Consider the following 21,758-nt stretch of genomic DNA (forward strand, 5'->3'; position numbering starts at 1 on the left):
TCCCAAGGAAAGGGTGGCTAACAGATAAACCAACAAATGCTTATTGTGACTTCAATATATTTTTCAATTAATATTAACTAACTTTTTTTGTGCACCTGTTATGTTGTCAGTCCCTGTCCTAAGTGTTCTGTATGTATTATCTCATTTCTCCCTCACAACAAACCATGAAGTGTAGGCACTTAGTATTATCCTCATTTGCTTAGAGAGGAGTAAGTAGCTTGGCCAATGACTCAGAGCAAGGAAGTGGGAAAAACCAGGATTAGAATCTAGACTAAAAAATCCATGCTTTTAAGCACTCCACCATGCTCCCTCACAGGTTTACTCTGGGCAGGACCCTCCAGTAAGGACTGTGGGTTACAGAGATTGTTAAGACATGATCCCTTCCCCCAGTGAGCTCAAAAAATGAAGTACAGCAGAGAGTCAGCCTGTGGAAGGAGTGTAACAGGCTCCTGGCCTTTTTGAAAGGAGGGAAGCTTTAGATGCCTGAAGTGTCATGAAAGAAGCGTTCAAAATAGACTGCAAGAGTATCAATGAGAGGCAGTCCTCAGGAGGATTCCAGGAAGACTTCTCAAAAGAGGTGACGTTTGTGCTGGGCCTTGATAAATGGGTAGGATTTCTCCATGCTGAAAAGATGGGAGAAGGGCATTCTGGGCTGAGAGGCAGCAGAAGACTGTGGGAAGTGTAAATGTTTTGGACTCAGCTGACTTGATCTGATCCAGACAGTGTGAAGGTAGGCAGTTGACTGATATCTCTGAGTCCATTTCTAATCTGCAGAGCAGGGTGGTTCCTCTCTCGAGGGTTGTGGTGTGGACTGAATGGGAGGATGTCCATAGAATGCCTACCCAGGGTCTGGCTCAGAGCAGATGTTCAATACGTATTAGTCTTTTTCTCTTCCCTTTCCCGCAGGGTCACAAAATGAGTGAAAACTCAGAGGCACCAAGTAATGCCTTGTTTGGAGAATGGCCCATGGGCTGATGTGGGAGGACTAGGAGGAGGGATAGGTGAGGAAGTAGAAAAAAATTTCAAAGGCTTTTGTGAGAAAGGAGAAAGGTTCCCTGGGCTCAAGGGGTCTTTGAGAGACAGTCTGTTATCTTTTTTCCCTTTCTCTGTAATTAAGAATGTTGTTCTGTGGCATTGAGTTGATTCCAACACATAGCAACCTTATAGGACAGAGTAGAACTGCCCCATAGGGTTTCTAAGGCTATACTCTTTAATGAAAGCAGATTGCCACATCTTTCTCCTGCAGAGTGGCTGGTGGGTTTGAACTGCCAACCTCTCCATTAGCAGCCAAGTACTTAACCACTGCACCATCCAGTCTGTATTAAATTGGCCTGGGAAAGGCACCAGTGGAGACTCCAGCCTACCTCTTTGGCTGTGACTAGGGAGCCATTGGGGCAGTTGAGGATCCTAGATTTAGTACCAAGGGTGGAAGGGAGATGCCAAAAGGTTCAGGAACAACAGGTCTCCTCACCGTTCTCTCTGATTGGGTTAACTTAAGGTTTCTTATCTCCTTCCGTAATTATTCCAAACGGAGAAAATATTTTATTTTTCTATCTTTTGTGCAGTAGCAGTGAGTAAAAGAAAAAGAATTAAAGGCAATTTTTCAGGTTACCTAATTAGAATTTTTAGTTATTCTGGCCAAACCAATTCTTCCACTTTTGGCCAATCTAGGTGAAATTCCAATGCGACCCACAGGGTGAGATATATCAAGTATTACACTTTAACTAAACTGCTGACAATTAGATCATTGATGGCTGTAAGTGAAAAAAGTGTGAGGATCAATCAATGTAATAAAAATAATTGATTACCTGGTTTTTACTTGATTATAGTATATGTTCTACTAACCTCAGTCCTGGCGGGGCTGGGGGAGGAGGAAGGGCCACAAACCTGATCCTTTTGAAAGTGAAAGAAGAGCTTCTGTGCTGTTTTAAAAGCTACCACTAACACTCCCTGTGTCCTCTTTTAGAAATGCTTCTTAGGAGAACCCTGGTGATGTAGTGGTTAAGTGCTACGGCTGCTAACCCAAGGGTTGGCAGTTCAAATCCTCCAGGCGCTCCTTGGAAACTCTGTGGGGCAGTTCTACTCTGTCCTATAGGGTCGCTATGAGTAGGAATCGACTCAACAGCACTGGGTTTGGTTTTTTGGTTTTTTGTCTTAGGGGAAGGTCAAAGTTAACCAGATAGCTTTAAGGAAACCTGATAAATGAAAATCCAGAATTACCCTAAGGAAATATTAGGAGTTGCCTCACTCTTTTACTCAAAAATTTACAATAGAATTATTCTAAATAGATACATTTTAGTGCATCTGAAATATGGTTCTACCTATAAACTTGGTTTTGCCCCAACCAAATTTTTATCTTGTTTTATCAGGAGCAAGTCTATTTCATAAACCCATGGATCTATTAGTCAAAGTACAGGCTAAGCTACTAAAATTAACAAAGACAGCCAAAAACACAGTGGCTCAAATAAGATAAAAGTTTATTTCTATCTTATATAACGGGAGATCATCCAGGGTCCCAGGTCCCTCCGGCTATCTGCATGGTCTTTGTTGGCTCACCACTACCGCATCCACATTGCTGCCTGTGGAAAGGGGATAAGAAGAGGAAGCCTAGCAGCGTCCACTTAAGGATGTAGCGCAGAAGTTGCACACATCACTTTCACTTCCAACCCATCTGTCAAACCCATTCATGTGGTTACATCTACCTTCAAGGGAGGCTGAGAAATGTTGTTGCTAGCTGGACAGCCATGTGCTCAGCTCAGACTTGGGGAATAGAGTAGATTCTATCTTTATGCAAGGCAATGGGCCAAACTTGAGGTCTCCTGCCTCTTCCTGATCTTGGTAGATGTTTAAATCAGAGCTTAATTACTTAAATACATCCAAATTGAAGTGCAGATGACCCCTGGGAGGGGTTAGACAGGAAGCTGTCAATCGTAATCATACATCTTTGCAGCTTGGTGTGAATAGCAGATCTGAGTGACCTTGAGCACCACCCTTGACTTCTCATGACCTCAGTTTCTTTCCTCATCTGTGAAGTGCCAGTTTGGACCAGAGCCGGGCTTCTCAGCCTCGGAACTGTTGACATTTGGGGCCAGATGATTCTTTGTTGTGGGAGGCTGTCCTGTGCATTGTAGGATGTATAGCAGCATACCTGGCCTCTACCTACTAGATGCCTGTAACACTACCCTTCTCCCCCCTCCCCCCGCCCAGTTGTGACAACCAAAAATGTCTTCAGATATTGCCAGATATCCCAGAGGGGATGTTTGGGGACTCCTGGTTGAGCACCACTGGACTAGATCTTTAAGATCCCTCCCAGCTCTGACAGCCTGTGACTCTGGAATCTGAGGACAAGGCATTGCTAAGAGGAAAGGAAATTCCCTTCATCCTTGCAAAGCAGGTCTGGTCCATGACAGTAATGTTACTAGACGGAAACGCCAGGTTCTTACTAGGCATGACTCATATTGGCCAGTAAATGAGAGACTGAGGTGAGAGAACAAAAAAGGCGCCTTTATTTCATCGTACAAGGAAATGGAGTCAGTTGGTGCTTACGGCTGCCAAGACTGCTCGCCAAGGGTGGGCAGGCAGGTTACTGTTAAAGGGGTTTACAAGTAGAGAGTTCATGCAAGTCACATCAGCAACATTCTTAATCATACTACGTGGGTGCAACGGGGTTTACATATAACCTCCAAGCAAAAGTCAGATTCAGATGCAAAGCTGAGAGGGTGGGGAGCCCAGCAAAGGAAACAGCTTTGCAATACAGAACTGTAGGGGAGGAAGCCAGGTAAAGACTACAGCACAGGGTGGGGGGCGGGGGAACTCTGTCTCACTCCTTCCATTTCTTTTTGGGCACTGGTCATTCAAGACCAGTGTCCATTGAGTCGAAATTGTTTGGCATACTTCTGGGGAGGCGTAAATGTTGGACCTAGGCCTTTCCTTGTGGCTACTGATCTCTTGTTGGTTTATAACTATTTCCTAAATATTAAAAGAAAAGGAGTGGCTTTTATGCTCTATTGTGTGAATGTCTCCCTAAAAGATTCTCTTTTTTTTCTTCAGATTGTCTTAGCTATTGTCTTCATACCTCAGGGCCCAGATGATGTGTCATCACGAGTCTTTGTGAGTCTGGCTCCAGCTGAGTCACATTCTCTATGCACAAGGACAGGGAATAATGCTTTCAATATTATTTTTTAATCATTCCTTCTTGTCTATCAGAGATTGGAGATAACACATCAATGCCTGGACTTTGAGCTCCTAAATGGCAGCCAGTGCAGGCTCTTTAAACTCATGGTACTAGTGTTCCACCAGATACCATTTGGTTCTTCACCAGGATATTAAGTAAGAGTGTTATTTTCAATTGTATTGGCAGAGCGAGCAGACTCAATGTACATCCAAATTTTAGCCCAAGGCCTTCTTTTGTCCTTTGGTGTGTAAGACAACAGAAGATAATATTTTATTGTACCTAATACTATCGGAATGCAAACCAAGAATATTACTATCCTTTGCAGTAGTGATCTAGCCCATGTACTTATTGCTGATGGTACCCAACCAAATAACTCTGGTGTTTGTAAGGGTGTGACAGTGTGTGACCAAGTAGCTTGCTGTCTAATTCTGTGTATATCCTCTTCTGCTTCTCCTGTGTTATTTATCCAAATGGAACAAGATGTATTTGCTACAGCACAGACTACTCTTTCTTGAGCTGATAAAAAAATCTTAAGGCTATTTTGTTATCTCATGTAACCTTGGCTAATGAGGTCAGAAATTACTCTTGTGTCTTTATCACAATAGCAACTTTGTCTGTTATTTGTCCCATAATGATTGATAAATTTCTTAAAACATTTGTCCAATTCAACTATACCATAACTAGGAATTAAAGCTACCAACCATACCCTGAGTGTTGGAACAATGGGTTTCTTTTTGACTCTCATTTTATAGTGTGTAACAATTTCACATTACCTTTTCAATATTTACTAGTATCATTACTATGTATACCTAAAGGTAATCTTAAAATTCACAAAGTGCATTACCTATGCATTCACCAGGAATCTAAACAAGAGATTGTCCACGTAAACTCACGGTCGGTTGGAAAGGAATCATGTCAAACCAGTATAGTTGGATCCACCTCACACAAAGTTTGTCTAGAGGAAACAGAAGGTATAGAAAAATTCATGTGACAATCAGATTTTCGTCAGAGAATACATGATTAACAAGATGATATAGGATGGACCTGCTGGAGGTCTTCAGTTTAATCTGTTTAAAACATTCTAAGTGTTCTTCTCGAGGGCAAGCTGTCCCTCTTTGGTTTACCTGTAAACAGCCATGGATCCTGCTCTCTAAGAGGCAGTAGTGTCACAAAGCTGTTTTTATGAGAGAGGAACTTCTAATTCAAGAGTTACAATATCTAAACCCATTGTTACCAATTGCTAATCTGACACAAAGGGCCCTTGTCTTTTCCCGAGTAAGAATACACACGAAAGACAAACTTTATCTTCAGCAAGCTTTATTTTGCTTGAGTCAAGCAAAAGGAGTCAGGGGGGATCTAAGCCTCTCCAAAAGACTGACTCCAAAAGGGAAGCAAATCTAGGGCTTATATGGGTCCGGTGGAGACAATAGAGTAATGAATGTTTAGCGGGCTTCTTTCAAGGGGTGGGTACTTGTCAGAATGGTGGTGTGTGTTAATTAGGTTGCACGGGCATCTGGAATCTAAGATGGAACCCACTGATATTCAAGATGGAGACCTCTCAGCAGCCCTTGGCATCACTTATTATGAGATACAGCGCAAGCTCACTTGATCTTCAGCACTACGTCGCCATCTTCGGAGGGCTTGTTATTGTTGTTAGGTGCCGTCAAGTCAGTTCCGACTCATAGCGACCCTGTGCACAACAGAACGAAACACCGCCCAGTCCTGCGCCATCCTTACAATCGTTGTTATGCTGGAGCTCATTGTTGCAGCCACTGTGTCGATCCACCTTGTTGAGGGTCTTCCTCTTTTCCGCTGACCCTGTACTCTGCCAAGCATGATGTCCCTCTCCAGGGACTCATCCCTCCTGACAACATGTCCAAAGTATGTAAGACACAGTCTTGCCATCCTTGCCTCTAAGGAGCATTCTGGCCACACTTCTTCCAAGACAGATTTGTTCGTTCTTTTGGCAGTCCATGGTATATTCAATATTCTTCACCAACACCACAGTTCAAAGGCGTCAACTCTTCTTCAGTCTTCCTTATTCTTTGTCCAGCTTTCACATGCATATGATGCAATTGAAAATACCATGGCTTGGGTCAGGCGCACCTAAGTCTTCAGGGTGACATCTTTGGTCTTCAACACATTGAAAAGGTCCTTTGCAGATTTGCCCAATGCAATGCGTCTGTTGATTTCTTGACTGCTGCTTCCATGGCTGTTGATTGTGGATCCAAGTAAAATGAAATCCTTCACAACTTCAATCTTTTCTCCATTTATCATGATGTTGCTCATTGGTCCAGTTGTGAGGATTTTTGTTTTCTTTATGTTGAGGTGTAATCTATACTGAAGGCTGTGGTCTTTAATCTTCATTAGTAAGTACTTCAAGTCCTCTTCACTTTCGGCAAGCAAGGTTGTATCATCTGCATAATGCAGGTTGTTAATGAGTCTTCCTCCAATGCTGATGCCCCTTTCATCTTCATATAGTCCAGCTTCTCGTATTATTCAGCATACAGATTGAATAGGTATGGTGAAAGAATACAACCCTGACGCACACCTTTCCTGACTTTAAACCAATCAGTATCCCCTTGTTCTGTCCGAACAACTGCCTCTTGATCTATGTAAAGGTTCCTCATGAGCACAATTAAGTGTTCTGGAATTCCCATTCTTCGCAGTGTTATCAAACAGCAGTCACACTCTGCTCCTCTGCCTGCACTAAGAAGGAGATAGTAATTCATGGGCTGCCCCAATCCTATCTCATGTCAACAGGGTGGGTTTGTGCTTACCCAATTTCTAAATGGTAACCTTTTTTAAAAGCTCTTTTGTTCCACCAGCACAGTTAACCCTATCTGTCTCACGATAGGGTGTTGTTCCCGGTTACCCAACTTCTAGATGATAATCTTTTAACAGCTATTTTGTTCAGGCATAGTTAACCCTATCTGTCTCAAAAGGGTTGACTTTGATAAAGTTGTGACCAAGTTAGCAATTAAGAAATAATAATAAAATTATGACATAAATAGTATGTGTTTGCTGCCTAATATTAGGCAAAAACAGAAAAGGAAATACTAACATATAAATCTTAACCCAAAGAGAATCAGGCGTTTTTCTTGATTTTGACAACACTTTTTGTATAATTTATTAAATAAAACTTTTTAGCACCTTTATAAAAAATTTTTTGTGGCTTTCCATGAAGTTTCAGAGTTGTCAGGAGATTATTATAGGTCACCATGAAACAATACTTAAATTATTTAACCAAAGATCTTAAAGTTAAAAACCGTGGTTTTTTTCTAAAAGCCATGCAGCTTAGTCTGGGCTCAGGAATTTTACTCTAATGAGAAGCCAAACCTCTGCCTTCAAGGCAGATTACAGAAAGAATAAATTAACCCTTCAACTCAGAAACCAAAGAAAATTTTGTTATTTTAACAGCAAGAAACCCAATTCTTTGTTTTGTATTTTAACATTAAAGCTCCTAAAAATCTCATAAATTAAGCCATTAAACTTTAATCAGACAGGTAAAACTTTTGACCATATCAAATAAATTTCTTTTTAATAAACATCTTAAATGTTTTTGTTGCATACCTCTTATGTTGCATCCCTTTAAGTGGCAAAAATGAACACCCTCATTAGCAGACCCAAATATGTGTGTGTGCGTGTATATCTATCTATACACACATCTGTATATATCTGTATATATCTATGTATTTTCTCTTGTGGCATAAAAAAGCAAAAGTATTAAAAATATATATTTTTTATTTTTTTATATAAGAACTGAATTTAACATCAATAAGTTACCTAAAAGGACTTAGAAATTATTTTAAGCCTGTATACCATGAAACATAAAACTGTTGTTGAAAGAAAGTCTATTTAAACATTCTAAGTTTTCATGCAACTTTTACTATTTCTCATATTTTCCCAGGCTAATTTTAGCCCTTAAAGATTTTATCAGCTGGCTTTAGAAATCACAAAGTCTCTGCTCAGCTGACCAATTCATTGATATGGATATAACCTGAAGTCTCTGGCTAGGGTGGGCAACATTCTCCCAGGCCATTTCAGGTGTGTCTCATTGTGATTCCTATTTGACCTTGGAGATGGGGGCTGGGGAACCTGATGTTGTCCCACCCTGTCTATTTTTTGACTCATAGTAGAAGACAAGATTAGGCCATTCTGATTTACATACATTTAAATTGATGGAGGCATTTTGAAAGGCTATGTATCCAGTAAATACCAAAGCTCTTTTGCAGTTTTGTAAATGAATCATCAGTTCTTGCTGGGCTAGAGAGACTGGGGGCGTGGGGGGGGTCATCTTGATTCATCTACATGTTTAAATTGATCTAGACATTTTGAAAGGCAAAAGATAACTAATTTTTTACTCTTTATTATTCTTTTGGAAGGCAGTTTTGCTTTCTCTTTATCACAACCTTTTACCCACCTAGTAAATACCAAGCCCTTTAGCAAAAAAAGAAAAAAAAATTTTCCCCTTATTCCTACTCTGAAACTGTTAGTTTTACTTTAAGACAAAATTATCCTTTTTCTTTAAATAAAACACATTTTATATAATGTCTAGCCTAAGTTACTTAGAAAGGCTTTGTTTTTATGTTTGACTTAAACATGAAGTTTTTCAACATAGCTACTAAAAATCTAAATCATAAGACAGACGCAAGACACAGTTTTTCCTGGATGAGGAAAGAACTGAGGTTCTAAGACAGCCTTAAAAAAAAAAAAAAAACAGCAATTCTCAGCCATAGCCTCCAACCTGATACAAGACAGAAACTTAGACACGATGCTCTAGAGCAGAAGCAAGCTCTCAGAACAAAAGGAGACAGAAAGACCACATAAACTCACTGACCAATACCACACAAAACAAGGATAGGTATATAGCAATTTTTGGTAAGATTGACTCAATTGAATGGAAAAAAACAAGTTCTAGATAAAACTTATTAACTTGTCAGAGCCTCAGATGGAGGAATATTAGACCTTTTGACAAAACCTGAGCATCAAGCAAAATTCCCCAAAGAGGAAGAGACAACACAAATGAACACTCATTTTCCCAAAGTAGTCCCTGAAATTTCAAATTACTTCTCGTATACTCAGTTTATAGTGTTTTTAAATATGAACCTCAAACCATTGTCTCGGTAGTAGGGGGGAAAACCCAAGCTCATTTATCAAAGTTGTTAAGCTCTAAGGTTCAAGTTTTGGGTTTCCTTTTTTGTTTCTGAACTTAATTCATTCTGATGGCTAGAGACCTAGTCTCTTATTTTAGACCTTAAATCCTAGTACCTCCAATTGTGAAATATTTGCTGATGATTTTAGTTTTAACATTGTGATTCTTTATTAAGAAACTATGTCATAAAACAGGTGCAGAACTACCACTTATGCCTGTGAATTTGGCAAAACAGAACACTGTTTTCCAGGTTTTCTCTGAGCCACAAGAAGAAACCTATCGAGGAACATTGCAGGGTTTAGACAGTGTTTTGCTTAGACCAGTGGGTACCTCCGTTGTACGAGCGTTTTCATGTGGGTGGCAAGCAGCCTAGTGCTCTAGCCTGTCTTGTGACCACCTTATCCATGATGAGCACTGATGACCACCCTAATGGCTTTTACTGTTTGACCCAGGCCCAAATTTTTGTAGCTTAGAGTAGCTCAGAGTTCTCTGAAAATAGGATTACCTCTTTAATGTTTCAAACGCCCAAATCCAGACCTAAACTGCAGTTCACCAAGGGTTACTAGATATCACTCTTAAAACAAATGATCAAGCAAAAATCTAAGAAAGATTCTCCTTAATCAAACAAATGGTTTTTCAAAAAATATGCCAAACAAAACTTAAGAAAACATGAGAAGAAGAACAGAAAGAATAAGCAAAGGCTTGTTTTCTGAGAGCACTCACCCATCAGTGTTGAAGGGACAGAGAGTGGGAACACATGGGTCCAGAAGATAGGACCTCTTTTTGCTAGCTTCTGCTCCCCCCGGTCCAGGTCTCCTCGAGGTTGACTGGATTCATGGTTTTAGAATCCCTGTAGCAACTAACTCTTGGAGGTTGAAAACACCACAGAGTTCAGTAAAGCAAAAAGAAAGGTTTTATTCGGCAAATATTCAAAACGACAAAAGTGGGAAGTAGACAAGCATGCTGCCACAGCCATGTCTTTCTGTGTTCCCAGTTCTTAAGAATGCATCTTAGCGGGCTGCATTTCAGTATGTCTTGAATGTTCTCCATTCCCTAGATGCGCACACACATTCATACAGCCTAATCTGGTGCACCAGCTTAACAGGTACCTGAGCCTTTTATGCCCTCAGAAGTGAATTCCTCCCACTTCTTGGCACTCTTCTAAGGCCTGACCTAGGAATTACCCTGTTACTTCCCAAATAACCTCAGATTCCTAATGCCTTCAACAGTCAATTTCTCCCACTTCTTGGGACTCTTTTAAGGCCTTACCTAGGTACTACCACGTAGCCCAGGTGCTTTCCATGTCTCTCACAGAGCCATTGTTTGGGTCTGGGGGTTGGCGGGGGGAAGGAGGGATGGGGAGGATCGGTTTTCAGAGTTGCTCCAAGGTCTGCAGGAGAAAATCTCCTGGTGGTGCCAGACATCGCCAGACATTTGTTTTCCGATCCACCTCAGGAACCAAGCAGATGGCTCCTGGCTGGCTCACAAGAAATGTTACCGGGTGGAAACCCCAAGTTCTTACTCGGCATGACTTGTATTGGCCAATAAATGAGAGACCAAGGTGAGAGAACAAAAAAGGCACCTTTATTTTGTTGTGCAAGGAAATGGAGCCAGTCGGTGCTTGCTGCTGCCACGACTGCTTGCCAGGGCGGGCAGGCAAGTTGTTATTAAAGGGGTTTACGAGTAGAGTAGAGAGTTCATACAAGTCACATCGGCAACATTCTTGATCATACTCTGCAGGTGTAATAGGGTTCGCATACAACCTGAAGCAAAAGCAGAATTCAAATGCAAAGCTGAGGGGGTGGGGAGCCCAGCAATGGAAACAATTTTGCAATACAACAAGGTGAGGGAGGAAGCCATGTAAAGAATACAGCACTGTGGGGGATGGTCTCTCCTTCAACTGATAACTCACATCCTCATTGCAGCTTCTGCACCTAAAAAGGCAGCTCCAGAGGATGCCAAGCCAGTACCTGAAGCAACAGGAACAGTGGAACGCAGCAAAGATCTTCCCCTGCAGCCAGACATCCAACTGCAGGAGCAGAAACCCTTGGAAATCTCCCTGGGCTGTCAACATTCAAGTGAATTAGAGAAGACGCTGGATCCAGAGAAGGTGGCGGAGGACAGTGGAGAGGCTGGCCAGGTGGAGCCCAGTGCTCTGCAGGAGAGCCCCAGGGTCAGAGCCGAGGCCGTGTTTCTCCATGAGATGGTAAGGTGGACTCACTGCCTGGTCCTGCCAGGTGTATTCCTGTTTTTCCCAAGGGCTCTTGGTATAGCTTAGCTTTTTTTTAACGAAACAGTTTCTGCCAAAGGGACTTCAGGAGACAAGCTAACCTGGTCTAAGATTTTTACAATGGACTTTTCAGAAGTCTTGCAGTAATGGGAGGGAAATATTCAGCTCAGTTTCCCTAGGACAGACTCAACTCTAAATATTTCTGACCTGAAGTCACCATAAACCAGTAACATGTCCTTGGAATGTAATGACATCCAATCCCAGGAGCAACACAAAACCTCCTTGTCATATCTGGTTGCAAACATGACGACTATTCACCAGGTCCAGCCCTCTTTTTCCAGACATTCTGGATGGACAGTTATCTGTACTTGTTTATAAAACCTTCAGAGAGATTCCCAGGATCCATTCATGCCCTTCTCTCATGGCTTCTGGAGAAGTTAAAATCTGATGCCAGAGCTGACTAAACCTTGTCCGCTTTTTGGAGGTGGAATTGTCTAAGAAGGTTTTCTGGGATGTCCTTGGATAAGGTGAAGATATGAGAAGTTTCTCCAGGGATGCTCAGAGAAGAATTCTGTACTTGGGAAGCAGCTTTGTGAACTGGAAGAAGATGCCAAAGGGGAAAAGAAATCTCTTTGCCCTATAAGTTGCTTCCTAGAGCTTGGTTTCCAGGATACACACAAAAGAACCATGTACTGGGAGTTAAGGCAGTGCTGGGGTGCCACGGTGGCCTCAGGAGGGCTGAGTGAGGATCCCAGTGTGACATGTTTGCATTTGTTGAAGGGGAAGGAGATACTATCTTAGGCTAGGTTCTCTAGAGAAGCAAAACCAGTGAAGCACGTATACATATGGTGTATAGAGAGAGAGAGAGAGAGAAATTCATCTCAAGGAAATGGTTCACATGGTTGTAGAGGCTGGCAAGTCCCAAGTTGGTGGATCAGGCATCAGGCTGGAGGTTACTCCTGACTCACATAGCTACAGGGGCTGATGAACCCAAGATCAGCAGGTCAGACGGCAAGCTATTAGCTCACAGGCTGTGTAGGCTGATGAATCCCAAGAACAGCAGGAAAGCTGCTGGCTCAAGTCCCAAGAACCAAAGGTCAGATGATGATGAGCTGGATGCAGGATCCAGACCAAGAGCCTTGCTGGAACATCCATTTATATACTGGAGGCAGGCCATACCCCCAAGGAAACGCCCTTTCAATTGATTGGCTGCTCATAGCAGATTTCATCATGGAGTTGATTACATCATCACATAACTGCCAAAGTACATCATAACGGCCGAACCACTGAGAATCATGCCTCAGCCATGTTGACACACAACTGTAACCATCACAGATACAGGCATTTTTATGGGCATTGAATTCTGGGAAAGCCCAACAGATGAATGGCATTTCTTTGAGAAGCAGATAAAGGGTGGATTCATGGGAACACATTAAGACATGCAATTCATTCATTCATTCAAAAACATGTATTAAACACCTACTTTGCGCCAGGCACTATGCTGATCGCTGGGATCACTGCACTGAACAAGGCTGTCACAGTCCCTGCCTTCTTGGAGCTGACGGTCTAGTAGGGGAAAGGGCCATTAAAGAAGTTAATTTCTCAGGTGATACGGAAGTATAGAAGAGTCCCTGGATGGCACAAATGCTTAAGAACTCAACTGCTAACCAAAAGGTTGGAGGTTTGAACACACTCAGAGGCACCTGGGAAGAAAGGCCTGGTGGTCTGCTTCTGAGAGGTCACGGCCTTGAAAACCCTGTGGAGCCCAGTTCTATTCTGACACACATTGGGTCACCACGAGTCAGAATCGACTCTACGGGAACTGGTTTATTTGTTTGTTTATGGAAGTATAGAGGGCTGTGAAAGCGTAGAGGAGGAGAACCTAACCTAGTCAGAGGGAGGAGGGGTGTCACGAGGGTCAAGGACGGCTTCTCTGAAGAGTAGATGTTTAGGTTGAGAAGTTAGCTAGGAGAAAAGGGTAGGGAGTGGGGTTGGCAGGGCGAGCCTTTCAGGCAGAGGAATGAGATGTGCCATGGATCTGAGATGGGAAGAAGCATGAACCATTCAAGGACCAGGAACTAGGCCAGGACAGCTGGGCTGGAAAAAGTGAGGCTCCGAGGGAAGCAGGAGCCACGTTTGGCAGGGCCGTGTGGAAGGAATTTGAGGTTTAACCTAAGGACAGCAGGGAAAACATCTAATATGTTCAGAATTTTGTCTTTAAAGGGTCACTCAGTCCTGGGAGGAGAATGGCTTGGACAAGGAGGGTAAGAGGAGGCAGGGATGCCAATGGGGCTAGTATGTGGTAAAAAACAAACAAAAAAACAGCGGTGTAGACTAGCGTGAGAGCAGTGGGGATAGAAATGGAAGGGCTTAAGGGCTGTTTAGAAGGTAGAATCATAGGATTTGGTGAAGGATTGAATAAGGAGTGAGGAGGAAGGGAGAGTCAGGGACACCCCACAGGGTTCTGGCCTGAATAAAAACTCGCACTTAAGAGAGCAGAGAATGGAGTGGAGGGGCAGCTCGATGTTCATTTGGTTCTGTAAATGTGTTGATTTCTTAGTATTCACGTCTTAGTAAGGGGTAATAAATGTAGGTGCTGAGGCCAGTAAACAGATGTGTGAAAGACTATCCCTGTCCTGGAGGGGGACACAGGCTAGTGGGCAAGGTAGAAATGTATACAAATAAATATAATAAGGTAGAATCAGATCTCAAAAATAGCCCTGCCTTTGGACCAAACAATCCTACTCTTGGATATTTGTACAAATGAAATAATTCAAAAGAAAACAATCTATTTCAATACAACAGACCCTTTGCTGAGCAACTACTCACAGTATACCAGGCACCACCAGACCCTGAAGAATCAAAACTGAATAAAACACAATTCCTGACCTCAGGGAGCTCACCGTCCATTGGGAAAGATAAGACAAGCACAAAATAACTAATATGAAGCAGTGTGCCATCAGTGCCAGGTGAGAGGTGGTGAAAAGTCAGCACAGGGCAGACTTCTCAGGCCGGCCTGCACCCCTACAGGCTGGAAATGCTTCCCTGAACTGCTTCTCCTTGGAGGATTAGCCCTGGAGACAAGAAATAACAGAAGCTGGAATTTGTGTCCCTGGCGCAGACCAAGCCTCCCTCCATCATCTCCTGTCTGTAGCTTTGGGCTTTGTGTAGGAAAAGGGAGGAGTCCAGGAGAAGGAGAAGCTGGATTCCTGACTAGAGGTGGGGACACAAAGGTAACAAACAAGATGGAGGAGGAAGAGGCCATTCAACAGCCCCAGAAAAGCAAACCCTGTCATGTTAACAGCGGTTATCTGTGGGTACTAGGAATATAAGGTTTTGCTGTTTTTGTATTCTCCTTTTCTTTTGTATGTATTTAATTTTTTTTCCCACATGGAATATGTATTTCTTTGGTAGTAAGGGGGGGGAGGGACTCTATTTATTCGGAAAGCAAATTTTAGGGCAAGAGTTAATATTTTTATTCCACTAGGAGAATTTCATTCTTGTGTGGTTTCAGGTAAACCTGGGGCCAAAGGAGACCAGAGTTTTTCTTTGTTTTATGCAGGAACGATTAAGTGTTTATGCTCTGGTGTAGACAGAGCTGTGGGCTTCAACCCCAGTCTGCTTCTATGTGACTTCTATAAATTGCTTAAAAAATTGCTTAATGCGTTTTAATTCAGGTCTCCTCATCTGTAAAAGGGGAGTTAATTCCAGTGGTATTTATTTCCTGGTTTGTTGTGAAAACTAAACAAGAAAATACCCTGAAAGTGTTTTATGGCACATAGTGAGCACTCAGAGTCCCTGGGTGGTACAGATGGTTTAATGCTAGGCTGCTAACCAAAAGATTGGAGGTTCGAACCCACCCAGAGGTGCCTTGGGAGGAAGGCCTGGTGATCCACTTCTGAGAAAGTAGCCGTTGAAAACCCTGCGAAGCACAGTTCTACTCTGACACGCATGGGGTCATCATGAGTTAGAATCAACCCCGAGGCAACTGATCTTCTTTGGGTAAAGTGAGCACTCGGTCAATATGTGCAGTTACTGCTAAGGGTGTATCCCTCACTTGCTGAGGGAGCACAGCCTGGCACTACTGCAGTCCCTTCACTCCCACCGGGAAACGGGGTGTCAGCGATGAGAGCCCTTGGTCTGAAATACTCCGTTTCTTGATGTTTTTCAGGGTGAAGACGACCTGGCCCTGATCTGGCCGGAGATTCAGCAAGAGCTAAAAATCATCGAGTCTGAGGAGGAGCTGTCCTCGCTGCCACCTCCCCAACTCAGCCCGACTCAGCCAGCCCCGGAGTCGGGTCCAGGCCCTCTGGCTTCCGCGGAGCCAGCCCAGGCCCCAGCCCCTCTGGAGGAGCGCGCCCGGGACCCGACCCATCAGGGCACACAGGCGGCTTCGCCTGCAGCCAGGAGAGAGAAGCCAGGGCCCACCAGCAGCCTCCATAGGGCCGAGCCCGAGAGGGCCGCGCGCGCAGACCCCACCAGCCTGGCTCCCCTGGAAATAGTTCGGTTTGGGATGGCTTCTCCACCAGCAGGAGTAGAGGTGGGAGGCTCGGGAAAGCTATCGCCTCCCCTCCCGCCGGCTCCTCCCCCTCCAACTCCTCTAGAGGAGGTGCCTGGAGTCCCGCAGTCCGAGGGCGGCCCTGTGAGAGAAGACCCAGCCGGAAATACCAGGACAGGTCCATATTTAGACCAGCTGAAGACCAAAGGCAGCCCTGCCAGTCTTTGTCAGGGAGATGAGGCCACCCCAGGACAGAGTGAAAAGGAAAATCCAAAGAATGCTGCTTTCCAGGTAAAAGACCCTGGTTTGCCAAGCACGACGAGGGAGGTAGAGATGGCCCCACAGGGAGAGGGGGATGTAGCCCATTCCGTACAGGAGCCCTCAGACTGTGATGAAGATGACGCTGTGACAGACGGTGCCCAGCATGGCCTGGAGATGGTAGAGCCCTGGGAGGAGCCCCAGTGGGTGACAAGTCCCCTACACTCCCCCACCCTGAAGGATGTGCAAGAGGCCCAGGTGCAGGGCCTCCAGGGCCACAGATTGGAGAAGAGGCTGTCCCACAGGCCCAGCCTTCGGCAGAGCCATTCTCTAGATGGCAAAACCACGGAAACTGGCCAGTGGACTCTCCTGGGTCCCTCTTCCAGCAGCTGTGCCAATCTTGAAACAGAGAGGAATCCTGACCTCCTGCAGCCACTGGCCCCCAGGAGAGAGATGACTGGATGGGAGGAGAAAGCCCCCAGGTCCTTCAGAGAGTTCTCTGGCCTGAAGGAGGCAGAGGCGGGACCAGGCGATGTGCAGCCCAAACCAGCAGAAACTGGCCCTGTCAGTCCAGCAGAGGGAAAGGAGCTGGTGGCACACTTGGGGCATGACAACCTACAGACGACTGAGCGAGGCAGTGTTTCTGGACCAGAGAGCAGCAAGGAGAGTTCACCTAGTGTGCAGGACAGCACCTCGCCTGGAGAGCATCCCCCGAAGTTACAACTGAAGAGCACCGAGTGCGGGCCCCCAAAAGGGAAAAATAGGCCTTCTTCTCTCAACTTGGACTCTGCTACTCCCTTCGCTGACCTCGTCCGGTTTGAGAATTTGGCCTCATTTGGTTCACCTGGAGTGCAGCTCTCTGAGCCGGGAGACTCAACGGTCACATGGATGACCTCATTCCACTGTAAAGCAGACCCCTGGAGGGTCTACTCCCAAGACCCCCAGGACCTGGACATTGTTGCTCATGCCCTAACAGGCCGCCGCAACTCAGCTCCGGTGAGTGTGTCAGCTGTGAGAACCTCCTTCATGGTCAAAATGTGCCAGGCCAGGGCAGTCCCGGTCATCCCACCCAAGGTTCAGTACACACAGATCCCACAGCCCCTGCCCTCTCAGAGCTCTGGTGAGGGTGGGGCTCAGCCTCTGCAGAAGAGCCAAGAGGAGCCCACCTGTCAGAAAGCTGCCAGAAATGATTCTCCCCACTCCTTGGAAAGCCCAGAGGGAGAGAAACCAAAGCAAGATACAGGAGTCATTGACCCTTCACCAGTGAATGCTGTGGCATCCTGCATGTGTGAGGGACCAAACCTTTCTCCAGAACCAGGCTTGTCTAACCTCCTCTCCACCCAGGATGCAGTAGTGCAATGCAGAAAGCGAACATCAGAGACAGAGCCATCTGGGGACAACCTTCTCTCTTCAAAAATAGAGCGACCATCTGGGGGTTCTAAGCCTTTCCACAGGTCAAGGCCAGGAAGACCTCAGAGCCTAATCTTATTCAGTCCTCCCTTCCCTATTATGGACCACCCACCCCCCTCATCTGCAGGGACAGATTCCAGGGTCTTGCTGTCCCCTATCAGAAGTCCCATCCAGACAGTTTCTCCTGGCCTTCTTTGCGGGGAGCTGGCAGAAAACACATGGGTCACACCAGAAGGGGTTACACTTAGGAATAAAATGACCATCCCTAAGAATGGCCAGAGACTAGAGACTTCAACCAGCTGCTTTTACCAGCCTCAGCGGAGATCAGTGATTCTGGATGGAAGAAGTGGGAGGCAAATAGAATGACATCAGTTCGCCTGCTGGTGTCGAGAAAATGTCATGATTCATCTGGAAGTTACTACAGGGCCAACTTGCCATTATTCCAGGTGTAGGCTATCCAAGTTGGGATTATTTTGGCCTCTGATTCTTTTTGCAGTCTTTTGACCATTTATTAATTATAGTCCATTTTCCAGAAAAGTGACCAAGGGAAGGACTAAGAGATGAAATTTAGATAAGTCCATAAGAGCAAATGGTAAAGGGTCACACAAGGGAAGAGGTTGAAATGCTTGCCTCCAGTGAGATTTGGGGCTTGTTTGTGAATCGCATTACTCCCAGCTACCATTATCTATTCCTGTTGAGAGCCAGCTGTCAGGTTGTCCTTTGAAAGAGAGAGAAATTCTTTGCCTGTTTTGGAAAATGTTGCTATTGAGATTGAAAAGTCTCCTCTTTACTTCATGCTTTCTGACGCTCTTTAAAGCATGTGTTCTTTCAGACCAGTTTTCTAACAAGCTTTGTAGAGGTGTACTGTCCAGAATAGAAGCAGATTTGGAAATCCAGACTAACGTGCCCTTAGATACCCAAGTGGGTGAACTTAACCCGTGCTCTTTCCCTGGAATCTCTGTACTTATTCAAGATGGCTCTACATGCCTATATAGAAACTCAGAATTTATACTCAAGAGCAAACTCTGAGACTGGCACAATCCAAGAAGACTCTGACTTTTATTAATTTGGGATTCCAACTGCCACTGTACTGACCTCTGACTTGTAAAACCAGTAGCTGGGCAGGATGGAGACTGGGCTGAAGGTTACCTCAATGAAATGTGCTGAATTTTCATGTAGGTGTGCAATAGCAAAGTTATCTGCTTCCTTTCCAACACCAGAGTCCAAGAACAGAATGTCATCATAGAAAAAGGCCTCAGACATAAGCAGAACTGCACCCCAAAATTAACGTGTTTCAACTGGTGGGGCTTTAACAGGAAACCCCGCTAGCTCAGCTTCACTCCTCTTGAACACTCGGCTTGGACCAGGAGGACAGGATAGGATGAGTGGGGGCCCCCGGAGGGGAGGGGAGAGCTCCAGGCCAGCGGCCCTCACTACCAGTCGATGAGCTTCCCTTCTTGAAAATGTATTTCATTTTAGCCAGTGGGTCCCTTCCTTTTTCCCTCTCTCTCCATTGCTCAAGAGCAGATTTGAGGTACCACTCTCCCCTCATCCACCACCCAACCCAGGCACTCAAACTGTCGATTTACAAGCAGAAACAATAATCCCATCTGATTTCCTTTTAGTTATTTAAAACTTCCAATGATCCTTTCTTTTTCAGCTGGAGAGAACTAATGTGACCTACTGGCAGTTTTGATGCTCCCCAAAAAGGGCTTCACAAGAGCCCTTCTCAAGGCAAAACCCATCAGTGTATCAACTCTTTCAAAGCTTCTAAGACAACAATCTTGTTTCAGAAACAAGGGAAAACAAGACCTGTTTTTTTTTTTTTTTTAGCCCTGTGCCCCTCTTGTTAGCTTCAAGCCTGGCTGAACTCTGTCCAGAAGCTCAGTCGTTGCAGAAATTTCTCTAAGAGCTCGTAACACCTCTGGGCAGACCCTTTGGCCAAGGCTGGTGCAGGGCAGGGTGGGGACCGAGCTGAAGTAACCTCCTTCAACAAGAAACTGGAAGCAGATTCCCTGCCACAGGCGGATATTCCTCTCTCTCATCTTGCCTGATGAGCCTTACAAACATACAAGACCGAACTGACTTGACGGCACTGGGTTTGGTTTTCTATCTTTTAAACCAGTGTCTGTGGCAGGGGTGCTAGGGAGTGACAAGTCAGCTGATGAGTTCTGCCTTCAGAGAGCAGAGAGAGGTGAGCAAGGGGAGCAGTTGTTGGGCCTTTGGCCACTGCTTTTGCATTTTCCTTGGGTGAGCAAGACATGTGATCAGGAGCCAATGAAATGTCAACCTGTAAGGAACATCCTTGGTCATAGCATTTTTCACCCTAGTCAAGCAAGGGGAAGAAATATAGTAGTGACAGACGAGGAAGGCCATGTTCAAGAGATTGAACAGCACATTCCTGCCTTATCATAAAATGTGGCAGATGGGCTTTATGGAGATCTCAGTGCCCTTGTGGTGTCTGTGTTTTGATAAGGCCCATGTTCCAGTTAGAATGTGAGAGAGGGAGGGGACCGCACTTTGCTTCACCGTCAGAACTCTGAGCCGAGTAATGAAATACTGAACTGTTTTATGATTATTTTAAATTCTTATTTGTAACACTTCTAGAATATATTTTTATTTTGGTATAGACTGAGAAGCTACCATTTATATATTAACAATTCCGAAGGCTGGCGCACCTATGTAGATTGATAAAATGGCTGCCAAGTTCCTTTAGGCTCTGACGCCTTTTATTTGCAACATCTTCAGCAGTGTGGGTGTGTGGATGTCATGAGACTACTGTCATCGTGTCATCCTGAGACACCTTGACAACTCTCTGGAGACAGCGGCTCCTCTGAGCCTTCCTAGCCGGTCAGTTCTACTAGGCCCTGGCACCTGACTCACCTTCAGTTAGGGCCCCACTGCTAAAGCGTGGACCTCTCCTTTGACTACGTTCCAGCCTGCCAACTGTCACAAATATATTCATGAACTTCCTGTAGGCTGGGGCTAGCCTGCTCATGAAATTCCATTCCGTGGTAAAGAAAATCCATTTTACTTCCCCGCCCCCCCCGCCCCAAATTTTCCCCCAGAATGCCTTGGTATTGTTTATTCACCCACTTGGGACACCCTGAGGATGATGGGATTGGAAAGAATCAGATTGCCTTCTTCCCCCCAAGGAAGGGACAGAACAGGTGCTATTATAAGGATCTACCTGGTACCCTTGAAAGGACAGCAGAGTCAAACTCTCAAAGGACCCCTTCAAATTGGCTATCAGTCCTCAGTGGCTGATTTTAAAGGTTGAATTTGAAGTGAAATGCATGCATATACCAATGTTTTCTTTCATCGTTAATGGTTGCTTAAGAAGACAATTACCTATATTTATTTGCAAAATGGACCTTCCAGACCAACTTTTTATTTTTTGGACCAGTTAAAACCAGTGGATAGAGGGAATTCGGTTTTTATTCTCTGCTTCACTTGGAATATGACGAGACCTGACCACGTACCCCATTAAGACATCATAGCCTAATCAGAGCCCTAAATTCAAAATATTATCCAGGTCAAAATTCTGAATTTTGAGGACATTAAAAATGTAATCATTGTTCTCAACAAGTTATTATTATTAAGAGATTAGTAATATTGCACTGAGTATTTTTTTATTTTAGAGCTCCTAAGTCCTTGAAAAATTTAATGAAAATGGGCGGGGAGGGGCAGGTAGTAGCGAATATACAGCCCATAAACAACAAGAAACAAGACTTAGAACCATTCAGAAGCAAATGAAGGCAGAAGGGGGGAAGGGGAAATGTAGCAACTAGCATCTTTTAAAAAGGATTGTTAATAGTGCTCAAGTGGCCTACTGACCGTACAGAACCAAATTAAACACAATTCCAAATCCAACAGAAGAACCAGTGAGACATTCAGGCAATGGGAACTTTGTTGATATAAAAACAGAGTGGCAACGAAGTTAAACAGTTCTGAGGTTTTGCACAGTCCTAATTGCTTTTGTTGTGAAGTTCTGTGGGATTTCTGCAAATGAGCAGGAAAGATCAGTGTTCCA

General features: G+C 44.4%; 1 protein-coding gene across 2 annotated transcripts in view; it reads left to right on the forward strand.

The window, feature by feature from the left end:
- Positions 1–21,345, forward strand: part of ARHGAP31 (Rho GTPase activating protein 31) — a 146,154-nt gene extending 124,809 nt beyond the window's left edge. For both annotated transcript variants that reach the window (XM_003412981.4, XM_064284860.1), the window contains 2 exons: positions 11,255–11,535; positions 15,731–21,345. In XM_003412981.4, coding sequence (XP_003413029.2) covers positions 11,255–11,535; positions 15,731–18,091 — 2,642 coding nt within the window. In that variant the 3' untranslated portion in view covers positions 18,092–21,345. The remainder of the gene's footprint in view (positions 1–11,254; positions 11,536–15,730) is intronic.
- Positions 21,346–21,758: the final 413 nt, after the last annotated feature.

Source organism: Loxodonta africana, chromosome 1 (genome assembly GCF_030014295.1).
Source record: "Loxodonta africana isolate mLoxAfr1 chromosome 1, mLoxAfr1.hap2, whole genome shotgun sequence".
NCBI classification, from domain to species: Eukaryota; Metazoa; Chordata; class Mammalia; order Proboscidea; family Elephantidae; genus Loxodonta; species Loxodonta africana.